Source organism: Bicyclus anynana, chromosome 15 (assembly GCF_947172395.1).
Source record: "Bicyclus anynana chromosome 15, ilBicAnyn1.1, whole genome shotgun sequence".
NCBI lineage: Eukaryota > Metazoa > Arthropoda > Insecta > Lepidoptera > Nymphalidae > Bicyclus > Bicyclus anynana.
The window spans coordinates 1,779,803-1,796,923 of NC_069097.1; the positions used below are offsets into that span (position 1 = coordinate 1,779,803).

At 36.3% G+C, this 17,121-nt stretch overlaps 2 protein-coding genes across 6 annotated transcripts in view; one reads left to right on the forward strand and one right to left on the reverse strand.

Annotated features, from left to right (window-relative positions):
* LOC112049697 (gametocyte-specific factor 1) overlaps window positions 1-17,121 on the forward strand; it is a 56,265-nt gene that overhangs the window by 8,285 nt on the left and 30,859 nt on the right. The window lies entirely within an intron of this gene.
* Window positions 675-17,121, reverse strand: part of LOC112049700 (facilitated trehalose transporter Tret1) — a 48,068-nt gene continuing 31,621 nt past the window's right edge. For 4 of the 5 annotated variants that reach the window (XM_024087701.2, XM_024087699.2, XM_024087700.2 and 1 more), the window contains exons 2-3: window positions 4,649-4,760; window positions 675-3,768 (exon numbers count right to left, since the gene is read on the reverse strand). In XM_024087701.2, coding sequence (XP_023943469.1) covers window positions 2,405-3,768; window positions 4,649-4,760 — 1,476 coding nt within the window. In that variant the 3' untranslated portion in view covers window positions 675-2,404. Of the gene's footprint in view, window positions 3,769-4,648; window positions 4,761-6,181; window positions 6,423-17,121 lie in introns of those variants that run through there. The other variant, XM_024087698.2, reaches the window with a different exon arrangement.

Genomic DNA, 17,121 nt, shown 5'->3' on the forward strand with positions numbered 1-17,121 from the left:
TGGGCAGGGCATATAGTTTGAAAAGCAATGGACGTTGAGGTCCCAAGGTGTTGGAATGGCGACCCCGCACCGGAAAGCGTAGTGTTAAGCCGCTGGACGCTGGCGGCTCGAAACCTATTTAGAAGTCCATGCAAGAGGCCTATGTCCAGCTGTGGAAGTCCATCCGACTGTTAATGATGATGTAGGAATAGGAAAGGGTCTTAAAGGATAATAATTAATACAAGCGTTTTGCTAGTTCAGTGGGTACAGTACACAGTAGTGACGTAGTTGGGGTTGCCTTTATTCAAGACTAGCGGATGCCCGCGACTTCGCGTGGAATTCAGTTTTTCACAAATACCACGGGAACCATGGATTTTTCCGGGACGTAAAGTAGCCTATGTGTTAATCCAGAGTGAAATCTATTTCCATTCCAAATTGCTTCAGTAGCCGCGCCGTAAACGAGGAACAAACATACTTGCAACATATAATATTAGTGTGATAGTGTAATTTAAACACAGATTAATCAATAATACTTTGTAGATTTAGACAAGATTCTTATTTCGATTACTAGAACGATACCCCTATATACATTCTACTCTATGAACGATACTTTGCCGTAAAATTTCGTCAGGGGTTAGCTATAGTAAACCTACCTTTTCCTAACAAATAGGTGATATTATTTAAAAAAAATACCATTGAAATTAAAAAATTACATTTATTATACTATTAAAACTTATTCTAATAACAATATTATTTATACAATGAACTCTACAAAATGACAAAATGTGTGAATCTTATTATTATGTGAAAAATTACAACTTTGCCAGATAAAAATAAATTGTCTACACTAGCACACTAAAAAGAATAGGCATTTAATTTTACTATTTACTTTTATTTCAATAAAATCTGTGTATTATTAATTATTCACCTACAAGCAAGTGATATGATTGTTATTTCTGAACGATTCAGTGTTGCCAATATGAAATAAATTTCATTTGCTTAGACATATTACTGTCTGTATTCTTGGACCTTCGTTTTTATATTCAAAAAACATATTGAACATATTTTTGTAATAAATGCATAAAAGTAAATAATTAAAATATTACTACCTACATAATTAAAAACTGGTTTTTGTTGCTACAAATTAAATTAACATTTACTTGGAACACTTATTTATTATAAAACACTCACAACTAACAACAGCCTTATTTTAACTATACATGTTCAATAAATATGGCAATATATTATCTGGACTTTGTACACCCAAGTATATTTGTCTAGATAAATAAAATATTTATAACAATCACATAAAATAACTATTTATTAGATAAATTATTATGAACAAACTACAAGACTTATATTATAGCAATATCATTATTTCATTTTCTTAGATTGGACATGTCATACTTTTAAAAAATAAATAAAATTAGCTGCCATGAGCTTCTGGTTGAATTGTATAATTGGGCCAGTAGATTAGGTGAAGAAGTAGAATATATTTAATACATGATCATGTTTTTACATTTCTTGCATGCCAGATTAAATCCAATATACAAAAAGAACAAAATCTAAAAATAGTGTCATCTTTTTCTATAGGTACCTATTTATATCAGTTGATAGATAGTTTGGTTTTAAATCACCTTGACGCGTTTACGAAAGCTACTGTCATATTTTTTTATCATGATTTTGTCTCGTTAGCCTTGTATGTAATACGAAAAATAAAAAGATGACATCTAGCTGCTTTTTTTATTAAAGTCCTTTTCTTATTACCTTAAATTTCCAAAAGCCAAAGGTTCCAAAAAGTCCATATGAGCATGGTCTGAGAATAACCTTTCAGCTTATAGAAAACGTTGAAGGTCTGGCCAACATAGTCCTTTCTAACCAGAAAGTTTTTCTAAAAATAGGAACAACATTCCTCTCCTCTAAACTATGCAATATTAGTGATTTCAACGCCGTGGCTCATACCAAGTGCCATTACACAATTTTCTAAATAAATTAGCACTAAAACGTCGACAAATCAACAAATCCAGACGATAAAATCTTTGGTAAAGGAACAGTAACAATGTGTTCGCTAAGCATGCTGTGACACCAAAGATAACTCGATAGAACCAACTATAGACGAATCTACCCGCCAGATTTCGCTGCAGAATGACCTATAAATTACTAAAAAAAAATGCTATCGATTTTGTTTTAATTGACATTATTTTTATGGATTTCAAATAATTGTCGCAGAAAAAATATTCTAAATGGACAAGTTGAATATTTGAACACACGTTTCATTAAAGGCAGTTTTTAAGATAGAGAACACCATTGTGCTAGACATAACCATCTGTCTGGTATCCATTCTGCAGCGAAATCAATTCATCTAGCTATTTGATAAGACATTAAAAGTCTTTATTAAAAAAAATACTCCATCAGTCTCCAAAATTTACATCTTTTCACTTGTATTTGTTACTGCCTGTGGTTCCGCGCCCAACATGAGCTGAATTTCGTCAACGCTCTTGCCTTTTGTCTCAGGCACGACGAAGAATATAAACACGAAACCAACCAACATTATTCCTGCGAATATCCAGAACACTTGACCGGAACCTATGAGGGTATTCAAAAAATTGAACGTACTCGTAACAGTGAAGCTGAGCAACCAATTAAAAGTGCCAGCCGTGGAACCAACGAAAGCTTTGATGTCAATTAAACACAACTCTCCTGCCATCATCCAAGGGATAGGTCCGAAACCGAGGGAAAACGCAACAATAAATAGAGACAGAGAGAGCAAAGGCAGCCACGATATAGCTTCCACTATGGAGGAATCTTTTCCATGGGTATCCTGCAAGAAGAAGAAAACTCCCAAAGCGGTGGAACACAAGCACATGACGAGGGCTGAGAATAGTAAAAGAACTCTTCTACCCAATCTATCGACTACCAAACTTGATGTTAAAGTTGCGATGACTTGAATGACTCCAATTATAATGGTGGCAACAGCAGCCGGTATAGTGGCGCCTGCGCTGTCGAAAATCGAAGATGTGTTGAAAATCACCGCGTTGATACCAGACAGCTGTTGGAACAACATCAAAGCGTAGCAAATCAAGAGAGCCTTCAAAGCTGTCTTCTTAGTAATCGCCGACACAAAAGATACCGGTTGACTTTTTGCTAAATCAGCTTTCATTTGGAGAGTCTGCAATTCGCTGTCCACATCGTAGGTCCTTCCGCGTAATCTGATCAAAGCGTCCTTCGCTTCATCGGATCTACCCTTCACTACTAAAAAGCTAGGACTTTCGGGCATAAAGAAGAAGACCAAGCCAAATATAATTGGGATCAGCGTACACAGAATGTTGAAAACGAAAACGGATGTATAACTACCTACAGCGTATGCGAAAAGTATACCGACGGTTATCATCAATTGGAAGAAACTCCCCAATGTTCCTCGTATAGAGTCTTGAGCGATTTCACTGTTGTACGCTGGGGCAGTGACGCAAAAAGCACCGCCGGCTACGCCAGTAATGAACCGTCCGGCCATCAGCATTCCAACACTTGTGGCGAAAGTGATAAGTAACCAGCCTAAAGTGAACGGTAAGACGAGCAAAAGCATGGTTTTCTTCCGTCCAATGGCATCCATGATGAGGCCTATAGGGAAGCAAACTGCGGCCGCTCCCAAATTGATGAGGGACGAAACCCAGTCGCCCTGGCCTGATGAGACATCGAAATCGTATTCGTTGGTTTCGTTATGAGTTATTTTGAAGATGACGGGCGAAGACCATCCCAACATGGCGCCTGCTGCCAACGCTCCGAGGGTAGCTGAAAAAAGTAAAAAATAATCAATTAATAATCAAAATCGCCATATAATTATAAAAAACACTCTAACAAAAAAAATTAACCGACTTCATATCACAAAAATAAACTAAAAAGCCAGAAATAACATTGTACGTGCTACCTTCTTATCACTTTGAAGGCGGTGCCAACACAGTGATTCATTTACTCAAAGTTTTAGGAATTTCAGACAATGCCCGTGGTTCTTTCAGAAACGGCTTTAATTAATACGCCACTGGCTTGGCACCGCCTTTTTATTTTTTTTTGTGGTGTGAATTTGGTTGATTTTTTTATTTTTCTATTTTCTACAAAAGTTTTTTTAGTGTGTTTTAGCATAGTGAACGAAAGAGTTACAGTACCTACGTGTAATTTTTTTTTTCAACAAAATTACTGAACCGATTTTCAAGAAAATTAAATGGGACCAATCTGGAAGTCTCATTCATACTTATAAAGAATTTTCAAAATTGGTTAAGAAATGACAAAGACATGAGGTAACAAAGATTAAAAAAAAACATTTATAAAAAAGGAAGGATCACACGAAACGTCGGAAACCGCTTGACGTAAAACAATGAAATTTGGCACAGAGGTAGTTTTTTTATCTCACCTGATGCTAAATGATGATGCAATCTAAGATGGAAGCGGGCTAACTTGTTAGGAGAAGGATAAAAATCCACACACCGTACGGTTTCTACACGGCATCGTAATCGGTAGGGTGGTAACTAGCCAAGGCCGAAGCCTCCCACCAGCCAGACCTGGACCTATTAAGAAAACCTCAATCGGCCCATCCGGAGACCTCTGTCTTGTAAATTCACAGCACTATAGAAGCCGACTAATAATATCAAAAAACAAAAAATATATGAGTAAGTACCTGATAAAGCTGCAATGTACTGCGGCAGCTTCCTCCCTGTGTCCTCTCTCGGCTCCACCAGCGTTGCCTGTGACACTCCCACCTCCGCCATCGCACCGTTGCCGTCTGCTTGCTGGAAATAAAAGATATTACCATTAATCTTCATTATCAGCCTATTTTAACAGGCCACTACAGGGCCGGTCCTCCTTTTTATAAGGGATAACAGAAGTCGCGCGGTTTCACCCACTTTCTCTTTCTCTCATTTCGCTCTACCCAGGATTTAGACCCAAAAGCTCATGATCAAAAACCACAATGGCTAACCACTGGACCAACAAGGCAGTTAGTTGCCTTTGTTGTAATCTTCTTTGGCCTTCTAAGCCTCATTATAATGCTCCTGATCCAAGTGGTTTTCTTTTTTTGGCCACAGCGATCGATATAATTTTGAGATTATGCATTGTACTCAGGAGATATTATAGTGCGCAAGCACAGGTGCACTCACTATTCCCTCACTCTCATAGTCTCATGGGACGGCAAACCAACACAACCATTGAAAGATCAGGTGATCAGGACCACCAAGGCAATTTAAATAGACGAACAATGCTCTAGAAGGTTGAGTAAAGATAAAGATGCAGATATGAATATTCATCATCATCATCATTCAGTTTGGTTTTAAAGAAAATTAGCCATAGACGAAATTCTAAAAATACAGCTGAAGCTACATAAATTAGTAAATTAACATAACTTGGGATTCAAACCCAGGACCTCTCATTTAGAACAAAACAACTATTAATAATCATCATCATCAACCACCGATGGACATCCATTGCTGGAGATAGGCCTCTTGGATGGACTTTCAAACAACAGCTGAGTTGAGCCTCCAGCATCCAACCGATTACTGCAACCCGCTTGATGTCCTCAGTCCACCTATTGGAGGGAGACCAACGCTGCGCTTTCCAGTGCAGGGTAACCATTAAACTGTTAGGAACCCAACGTCCATTGGCTCTTCAAACTATGTATTCTGCCCATTGCCACTTCAGCTTTGCGACTTACCAAGCAATGTCAGCCCAACTACTTGTCCTTATACATATGTATAATAATAGTCAAATATTATCTAAATGAGTGAATACAATGAGTACAGTATTCATTTCTCTATAATGAATCTGTTTCTATTAAACACAAAAGCTTTATATTGAAGTTGCTACAAGCATTACAAGACTATTTGCTTTTTGGACCTTTTTGTTTTCTTTTCTGTTTTTAGGATACTTTGTAACAATCTATGTTGCTTAGATTTCCTGTCTGCTATATTAAAATGTTCAACAGTAAGGTCTGTTTTTCAAATTAAACAAAGAAAGGTATTCATACTTAAAACATTCAACATTTGCCTTGTTTTTTTTATCAAGGAAATTAAAGATAGCATTCTAATATTATTATTGACGTCATTATCTCAAAATCTATCAGCATTCTCTAGCATTTATTATTATTGCGATGTAAGCTATCTAGGTATTTACAAGTGGATAAATTGATTTTGTTTTTAACATATTTCAAGGTACAAACCATTTCATTTTGACTCGGGCCAGGAATCGCGGGAAGCAAAGGTTCCGTTTCCGTTTCTGAACTGTCATAGCGTTGACGACGATATAATGAAGAACGCATTATGGAGGATATACTTAATCAACCAAACACACAGCTACACAGTAATTAACTATCATAACATTGGCTTTGTTTGAACAATTTGCATATTATTGTGAAGTGCGAAATACAAAAAATGTTAAACTATCACAACGTATTTACATGAGCTGTCAATGTCAAATTTGACTTTGACGTTGTTAATGTGATTGTCAGATTGAAGTTTACATTATCGTTCAAAAACAACCAAAAGTAACAATATGTTGTACAAATCTTATCTGTTTATTGCAATATATAACAGTCTAAAATGATAAAAAGAGATTAGATTTATAAGCGGAAATGATAAACTATATATTTAAAACACACGTAAAGCGTATTTGCAAAAAAATAAATTAAAACGCCTTTCATGATTCTCGCAGCAAACCACAACACAAGAGTACCTAACTAATTTTCAATCAGGCTTTAATAAACTTAGTAATTTACTTTTTAATCACAAGCTTGAACTTTATTACACTCATTTGTTCCTAGGTAACTAATGAATAATGACATTTTTTTCTTTAGAACTTAGGATTCAGTGGATTTTAGTTTTCATAAAGTTTTATTTAATTTTTATACATAAGTAATACGTAATACGAGTATAGTCTTCTCGGAATCATTTAGAGCAGGTATCTTGTAAAAGTAGACTTATATCTTCCGTATTTTTTTTTTATTTTACGTCAATTTCGTGCAACGAAACATAATCTTAATCGGAAAGATAATTATGAAAGCTGAAAAACACGTCGGTAGGAAAGTAGACCACACATAAGTAGGGTACCTACCTATAACTAACTATAACTATATATTTTATCTTGTCGAAAATAATTAACATAACAATCGACTATAGGTACTGTAAATACGAAGTTAATGTTTATTTTGTCTTAAAATAATAATCGTGTTATATTTGGAAATAATGTAAAATTATATGATAACTAGCGAAAACCCGCCACTTTACTTATGTTTTCGTCCCTTTGTTAACAACCAACAAGTATAAAAAATCAATATACCTATTTCCATATGGTTTTAAATTTTATATATAAATGAGCATAGCTGAAAACGAAAAAGTCTATTATTAAACGTACAAGTTATTTTTACTTAAAAAAAATATACCTACTAAAATTAGACTAACGATCGGTGATGGATGTCCATACAAATAACCATACTATTTGTATGGACTACAAAATAATAACCGTAGAAATGACAACATTTATCACTTCTATGTGTTTTCGGCCTTGACTTTGACTTGTCTACCATCATTCGACCGCATCAGAACATGTAACTACTTATTGTACTGTAACTCTAGTGTAGACAATATTGAACCATAATACAATACAATAAGAGGTATATTCGTAATCTTGTGTGGACACGTGAGTGATTTACCATTATTACTTGAACGTTACAGTAAACCGCTGAATAGAAACCTACGTAGTTAACTGTGGTAGCATTACTTAATAGATAGATTAGAAATATATTGCTTTTCAGGGAAAAACGAACGACGAAGGACGAAGTAGCGGTGCTGATACTTGTAGAAAACAAATAATTGGAACTTATTTATTATTTTATTTGGAACCCCGTGCCTCGAAGAGCACGTTAATGGTACTTAGTAGGCATCCACAGAACTCCATCGACTCCGCGCCACGAAAGAAGTCCCGCGGCTAAAAACTTAATTAAAATTGACAGCGCCTTACACAAATTACAATAAAAGACCGCCATTACCAAATTACAATGAGCGCCATTAAAACATTTGCCGCGTCTACGGGACCTGTTTCGTGGAGTATAGAATCCGTTTGATGTGATGCGTCCATAACGTACGATGCGAATCTGTGGACGCCTACGTTAAGCCGTCGGCCCCGGTCATTATCATTACTTTACCGTGTGTAATAGTCTTCGTTACGTAGTTGAGAACATTATCACCCTAACCCCGCCAATCCGTATTGGAACAGCGTAGTGGGTCTAAGCTCCATAACCCTTCTCCAATAAGGAGGGAGGCCTGTAGAGAGATAAGCTGATAATGTATTTTTTTGTAAGTATAAGCAAGCGCTTAGCTGCAATCACGCCTGATGGTAAACGATCATGCAGCCTATGGTGGAACGTGCTTGCCCAGAGGATGCCTATTTACTCTTGACTTGAAGATACCCATATTGTAGGTGGTGGAGAAAACGGAAGCTCGAAGAGCATTCCACATCATAAAATTTCAAGTTTCAAGTTTCAAAGCCTTTATTATTCCTTACATTTCTATAATTTAACAATGTTTACAACTAAGAAAAGTAACACTTTCAAATTGTTTTTAGTAGGTTAGTCTTATTTCTAATTGATTAATTAAATATATTTAACTATGCAGTAAGGACCCCTCATTGGGTATAGGCCTCCTCCAGCCGATACCATTTAGTTCTATTATTTGCGACTGTGAGCCAATTTCTGCCTGCTAACCCGACAATGTCGTCGGACCAGCGCGACTTTGGTCTGCCTACTTTTCTTTTACCCGGTGGGCCAGGCCACGCGGTAGTTTTTAACGTCCATCGATCGTCTATTAGTCTTGAGACGTGTCCTGCCCACTTAAACTTAAGTTTCAAGGCATATTTCAATGCGTCAGTCAGTTTCGTCTTCCGTCTTATGTCTTCACTTTTTACTTTATATATTTTTCTCAGATTAAGTATGCTCCTCTCCATTGCCCTCTGGCATGTTACAATTTTCATATTTATATTTTTGGTGTGAACCCACGTTTGGCTGGCGTAGGTTAGACAAGGGAGGATGCATGTATCAAATACTGTTTTTTTAAGTTTGAGTGGATAGGATCCTTTCATGATTTCTTTGTGCGCCCAGTATTTGTTCCAACTAGAAGTAATTCGTCTCTCTACTTCTTCTTCTGCACTTGTTACACTAAATGAAATTTGTTTTCCGAGGTATATGTAAGAATCAACGTATTGCACTACTGTATTGTTCAACATAATTATATTTTTTGAAGTATTGGTCATTATTTTGGTTTTGTTTAGATTCATTTCTAGTCCAACTTTCCTACTCTCTGTGTCCAAAGTGTTGATCATTTTTGCGAGCTTATCACTGTGTTCTGCAAAAAGTGCAATGTCATCAGCAAATCGGAGGTGACTCAGATATTTTCCAGATATGTTGATACCTTCATTTGCCCAGTCTAATTGGTCGAAAACATTTGCTAAAACTGCGACAAATAGTTTTGGGGATATAGGATCGCCTTGCCTTACCTTACTCTACCTTGCTCTACGAATATATATTTCTTCTCCGCATTGTTCTAACTTTATTCTGCTTTTACTATTAATGTAAACATTTTTTAAGATGTCAATGTACTGTTTGTTTATCTTGCAATTGTTTAGGGCTTTCCAAATCGAATGGTGAGATATACTATCGAATGCTTTTGTATAGTCTATGAAGGCAATATATAGCGGTTGGTTGAATTCTCTATATTTCTCAATAAGTTGTTCCATTACATGTATATGGTCAATTGTGCTAAATCCAGTTCTAGTTCTATTGGGCCAGACAACATCCAAAATGAAATTATAAAAACTGCAGCGCTCTTACTAACTGCTCCATTAACATTACTATTTAATATATTTATAGATACTGGACAAGTACCATATCAATGGACCACTTCGGAAATCATTCTTTTGTATAAAAAAGGCGACCCTCTACAAATTTCAAACTATCGACCTATAAGTCTTCTCTCAAGCATTTATAAATTATTTACATCAATACTTTTAAGTAGAATCGGACCACAAATTGATAGTTTTCAACCTGTTGAACAGGCAGGGTTTAGAACTGGATTTAGCACAATTGACCATATACATCATAAAATTACTAAGACATAAATAAACTACCACAACCATGAGATGAGTAGTTAAGTAAGTATAAAAAGCAAGTTTAATGGTTTTTTCATCTTCACGCCGACGAACATAAGAAAAAACATACTTAGTAACATTGCGAAATAATTACATTTACTATTTAAGTTAAATTTTCCGACCATGTCTGAAATCTGAATAACTACATTTGGATAAAAATAAAATTCATTTTGAATGGAATTTGTTGATACATGAGCAAAGGAATGTTTTACCGTTGGATTGCGAATATTTTGCGGAATTACGTAATACCTATGAATATGCTGCCGTAAATAATCATTATTTCGCTTTAAACAACTATGCCCACATAGCTTTGCGTTTTAAGATACTAACACAGACTACAGAATAGTAACCAAACTAACGTTCCAGCTCAGGTTTTAATAACAAAGGAAGTTTTGTTTTGAAACATTTACAACGATAGACGATAGTACAATGAGAACTTTACTTGTAAATACATAACGCATTTCAATGTGTGAGAAAGATTCCCAAAATTTATTTTCTGTAAACAGAAGTTTATAATGTTTAGGTACGTAATAGTAAAAATTTTAATTAACTTCTGTGTTCTTTCAGGCTTCGAAAGTTCCAGTTACGAATCAGTCAATGAATTAGTGACATTATCTTTCTTCCGAGAAATTCTCAATAGTAGCCAGGAGTAGGAGAGATGGTAGTGTTTCACATAGAATTTCGGTTCGTAGAAAACCAAAGTATCTAACATCTCAATGGTCAACGAGTCACACATAGCTCGAAGAGCCGATGGACGTTGGGGTCCCAAGATGCTAAAATAGCGACTTGCACCGGAAAGCGCGGAGTTGGTAGACCCCCGAATAGGTGGACCAATGACATCAAATGGGTTGTATTAATCCGCTGGCTGACTCATGTCCAACAATGTTCATCGGCTGATGATAATAATCTAGTCATCTATATATTCTACGAAGTGCATTAAAGGATAAAGGATCTAGGTGTCTCTTTATAATACTACAATTCTACCTTGATGTTTATTGTCCATTCTAAACAAGGTAAGTAATTAGGTATTGTGTTTTCATCAGATGAGATCACGATGAGTAATTGTGACGTAAGTAAAACCCATGAAAAGCGTAAAATAGTATCTTAATTTTCTTTCAATTAATATAGTTAACTTCAGACTAGGGTTGGTGCGGTTATCAACAAGATTCTATTCCCAGTTCAGATCAATTTAGAATTTAATTTAAAGAATTTTTTTATATTAGCTTAGGTCTGGTCTGGTAGGTAAAGGCCGTGGTTACCATGGTTACTGGTAAATGAAATAAACGTGTGCCTCTTTTAAGTTATCCCGCAAACATCTAGACTGCATGGTCACTTAAAATCAGGTAAAACCAATCAGTCTGGTAACATTTAATTAACGTCAAATGAAATCTGTCAGGTAACATTTATTTGAATAAAAAAGTTAGGGAAAAAAATAAAACCGTAAACTGATACCTACCATGTTATAGCCGCGTAGACTTAACGGTGGTGGTCGGAAGGTTGAGGTCGTGGCCATAGAGTTGGGTATACTCATGAACAGATCCGCGGTCAGAAGACCGGCGGCGAGCGACGGGCTGACCGGAAACACGCCTATCGCCACACCCGTGTTTATCCGAGAGGGAAACATGGCTCATAACGAATGGAATCACTCAAAACAAGAACCTATACCTACGTGATAATTTTACTCCATTATTCATAACAAGTAGATGGCTCTTTGCCTGCAAATCCCCGACCTAGGTTTGCCAACCTTAAAATATACGATTCTTAGTATTATGCTGTATTTCAGGTCCTTTTTAATTTTTGACTGATTCAATAGAGTGTATTAGCATATCCGAACTTATTATGAAATTCGAACTCTCATTGAGTTTCAAACGTTTTATAGGAATAAATAAAAAAGATCTTTTTCTTTCATTAATTTAAAAATGTACCTAATGTCAAAAAAAAAACTATAAAAAGTATAGTTTTTATACTACAAATAAAAAATGTACATAAGAAGGTAAGTAAGAAATATTATATTATCGTCTTAATTTTTTTCATTTTCCATGAAATACATTATTTTCTATTTTTGACAACCCTACCCCGACACTTATCCTATTCAGACTTTTATTTTATTCCGACGACGTTAAAATGTTATTTTCAAAATTAAGATATCAAAGTTATTCCAAGGAGTTTACAGTTTATCAAGCACTTTTACTCGTTTTATCTAACCTTGTATATCAAGTGTTATAGATATTATGAAAAATCACATTCGTTTATTCAAACCATGGGCATTCGTTGTTAGGCCTTGTTCTCTAGTAGGGACTTCCCAGAATACTAAATAAATAAATAAATATTTATGAATAATGGTGTAAAGTAATACCGCAAAATAACACTATAGGGCAAGTTTTGATTGCAACACACACGATATATTCGAAAAGACAGGTACTTGATAACTGTCTAAAGATCTGCGAAAATTTCGAAATCTTTACAAAAATGTCACGTTTTATCAAATGCAACTCAAGATATCCAATCAGATAAATCTTTTTGGATAGCACTCGACATTTTTACCTAAAGAATATACTAAACACCATATATTATTAGTTTTCGCAATAAATTCAGAGATAATCAGGAATATACGAATATCATGTATATTCCGAAGTCTTATGAACATTTAGAAAAAAAATAATAGTTAATTATGGTTTTAGTAAAAATTAAAAGACCTAGACACGTACAAAATGGTATATTTAAACGTTCGTTGCGATATCGTGCGGTTAAGAATAACAGACTTCTCGATCGTGCGAAGGAAGAAAAGGAAGTACGTACTCGTATAACTTCAACTTAGTTCAGTATTGAAGGGAGGGAAAGAGGGAAGGAGTAACCATCGGTTACGTGGTATATCCATTCACTCTGACTAAGTATCGCATTAAAGTTACGTGTAAATTACGGGGTCAAAAGACCCCGGGTATGTAACAGACACCTGCAGTAGTAAACATTTATCACTCTAATCGATTAAATTAAAGCGTTAAAACCCCCACGGACATAAACAGGCTGTTTTATATCGATTGCAATCTATTTTATCTATTTCAATTATGCCGATAGAAGCTTCATTACGCCTAATCCCTCCCAAGAGCATTATAGTAAGTAATAAACACTTCATTGTATATCTACCATACTGTAATGAGTTACTAGTTTTCCACCCTTCAATTTTCCAGGAAAGAAGTAATTTTATTATTAAACAAAAACAAACGGAAGTCGACGTTTGTTTAACGGCAGGCGTCCACAGATTCGCATCGCATCAAACGGATTTTAGTATTCTTTGTATAGAAAGTCATTCAAGTGCGTCCACTGATCCGCATCGAACGGATTTTATCTAACGTAAAATTAAAATCCGTTTGATGCGATGCGTCCGATACGTCGCACTGTTTCGTTACTGCCTCATCAGTACGACGCTTTATACTTGGTCAGCTGAAGGTCTGAACCCTTAAAACCTGCTATCTTCCAAAGCTACTAAAGTATATTCTCCATAATGCTAGGAATTCTATATTGTAGAAGGAATTTCCTAATAGCTAAAAACCTTGTGTCTGACAAAATTTTGCCTTCATAAAATGAGGTATGGCTTGTCCATAACTTCATCATCATCATCATTATCAACCCATATTCGGCTCACTGCTGAGCTTGAGTCTCCTCTCAGAATGAGAGGAGTTAGGCCAAATATTTCACCACGCTGATTGCTGACCTGACACAAGATGTTTCTCCTGCACCGTTCCACGACACGTGATATTTAAAGTTGGAGGTGTATGCCCCGTACCTAATTCGAACCTACACCCTCCGGAATCGGAAGCAGAGGTCATATCCACTATCACGGCTTTACTAGTCCTTAACTCGCGTTGTCAAAATTAGGTACTGTCCCTCCATAGAAGTATTTAAGAATTGAGATAATAATTTATAAGTAGTAACAGTTTTTTTACAGTTTTCATCGTTATCTCTTTATTATATTGCCCACTCAATGGTGACAATAACAGATAAATAGCATTCGCTAACACTGTCATCTTCGGATTAAGATTAGGAGTGCTTGTTATGTAATACCAAAGAATATAAAGTGTGTTTCTTTAGAACCACTTCAAGAATTTGCACAAGTAGATAAATAAACACTTATGCCTGTTAGATTAAAGTGTGGAATTATTGTTTCTTGTTTAGGTATTTTTTTTAAAAAACTTCAGTTCTGAATATTTTAAAATCCTTAAAATTTTAAGGTTTTTAAAAAGTCGTAAATTCGGAATCTCTTGTTTTTTCTAAGGTTTGTAAAAGACGGTTAAGTCATCATTCATCATCATTATCAAACCATATTCGGCCCACTGATGAGCACGAGTCTCCTCTCAGTATGAGAGGGGTGAGGCCAACAGTCCACACACTGGCCCAATACGGATTGGCAGACCTCACTCACGTAGAGAATCGAGAAACTCCTCAGGTCTGCAGGCCTCCTCATCATGCCCTTCCCTCACCGTTTGAGACACGTGATATTTAATTTCTTAAAATGCACATAACTAAAAAGTTGGAGGTGCATGCCACTGGGCTATCATAGACTTAGGAAACATATGGAATTGTCAATTCAAATCAATTGTTTGGTAAACTAAAATGTACTAACAATCTAAAATGTACAATTGCCTAGATATTGCCCCCAAATCCACCACTATTCTAACTGTACCTACTTTCATGGATAAAGTATTATGAATGAAAACATTTATACAAGCATTCAGTTTTTCATTTATTATATCTATACATCCGTGAGCATCGAAGTAAGTACGTGATCTTATAAATAAATAAATAGAAACCCTGGTTTTTTGCCTTAGAAATGGCGGAAATCAATGTATAGCAAAAACATGGTACGGAGTTTATTTAAAAACAAATCAATGTTTAACGGGAAAATGGGATCAGATGGCCCACATAGAGTGTATTACCATCCTAAGCCGTTTTATAAAAGCTAATCGATACTAATATTTTAAAGAGGTAAAGTTTGTAGTTCTGTAGGTGGTAATATCTGGATCTAGAGAAACGATTTTGAAAATTTTCTACCACTAGAAAGCCACGTTATTTGTGAGTGTCATAGGCTATATTTCATCCCCGTATTCTTACGGAAACTGGAACTACGAGTACGAGGGTGAAACCGCGGGGTGTCTGCTAGTAGTTTATCAGTCAATGGCCCGTGTCATGGTAAACCATTGGTTTGTTTTGTTTCCCGGGCAACACAATCACAAGCAACACAGCATCTTCGCCGGCGAAGACGAGGTCCCCGATATCTAACGTCATCCGGACGTGGGTTTTCTAACTCACGATCTCGGGGGCGTCCGGACTGATTCACTCAGGTCACGGTTACACCTTCCCGAATGGCCCTCTAAGCCGTCTCATAGGAGACGCCCTTAGAAAGTCGTTTTGTCCTCTATCTTTATTTCAGCCTTCGGGTCTCATCAGGCGATGCTTCTGCGCTCACCCAAACCCCCCGGTGACGCCGTAGTGTTCCCACATGGAGCCATCGGCACTTACTCAAAACGAAAAAAAATATTGATTTGTTTTGTTTGGACTAGGTATTATTGGCATACAAACAACTATTATTGGCATAGGTACTGATTCTTTATAGACTTATTGCTTATTTGTAGCACATAAATGACTATTGGTATTGTTTATAGACATGCACAATATTATTTTACTTTCAAAAAACATAACTAGGACCCTGGCACAACCTGGGGCACAACTCTGTTCTCCATATTTGATCTGAAACAAGGCTTCACCTGAAAATTTGCGCCACAGATAGCTGTGGCATTGTGAGTATATATATTTTTCTTTTGTACGCGATCATACACTCTGGTATATTCTATGAGTTGCTTCTTGTACTGGTGTTGTTTGTAAACAAATAAATAAAATAAATAAATAAATATACTTAAACAATACACATCACTATCTAGCCCCAAAGTAAGCATACAGAGTCGCTTGTGTTATGGGTGCTAAGATAGTTGATATTATAATATTAATATACAATTATATACTACATATAAATACTTATATAATGTGTAAATACACACAGACACTGGAAAACACCCATGCTCATCACACAAATATTTTCCAGTTGTGGGAATCGAACCCACGGCCGTGGATGCAGAAAGCAGGGTCACTACCCACTGCGCCACGCGGCCGTCAAATAAGTATTCTTCTATTATATTAGATAAATTCTATTCTATAATGTTACCTACGCTTCGGCTGCTTGCAGCAAAATGAATAGATTAGATACCATTACATCTGTTTTCCTTCACCGACACAACAAACATCGTGAGGAAACCTGCATACCAGAGAATTATCTTCATTCTCTGCGTGTGTGAAGTCTGCCAATCCGCATTGGGCCAGCGTGGTGGACTATTGGCCTAACCCCTCTCATTCGGAGAGGAGACTCGAGCTCAGCAGTGAGCCGAATATGGGTTGATGACGACGACATCTGTTTTACAATAAAGTAGGGTTTATAACAAAGTTAGGTACACCATTTATAAGAAAATAACGGCTGAACGGGTTTTTTTGTATTCTTTACAAGTTAGCCCTTGACCACAATCTCACCTGATGGTAAGTAATGATGCTACTAAGATGGAAGCGGGCTAACTTGTTAGGAGTAGGATGATAATCCATACCCCTTTTCGGTTTATACACGACATCGTACCGGAACGTTATATCGCTTGGCGGTACGTCTTTGCCGGTAGGGTGGTAACTAACTACCCACGGCCAACCACCAGCCAGACCTCGACCAATTAAGAAAATATCAATCGAAACAGCCGGAGATCGAACCCAGGACCTCCGTCTTGTAAATACACCGCGCATACCACTGCGCTAAAATCACAGAGCACACCTAGTCAATTAAAAAGTTAAAATGTTTTCTTTCACAACAGCCACGATAACGTGGACTGGAGGTTTATTATTTATGGATTCAAACAAACAATCCGAACAATG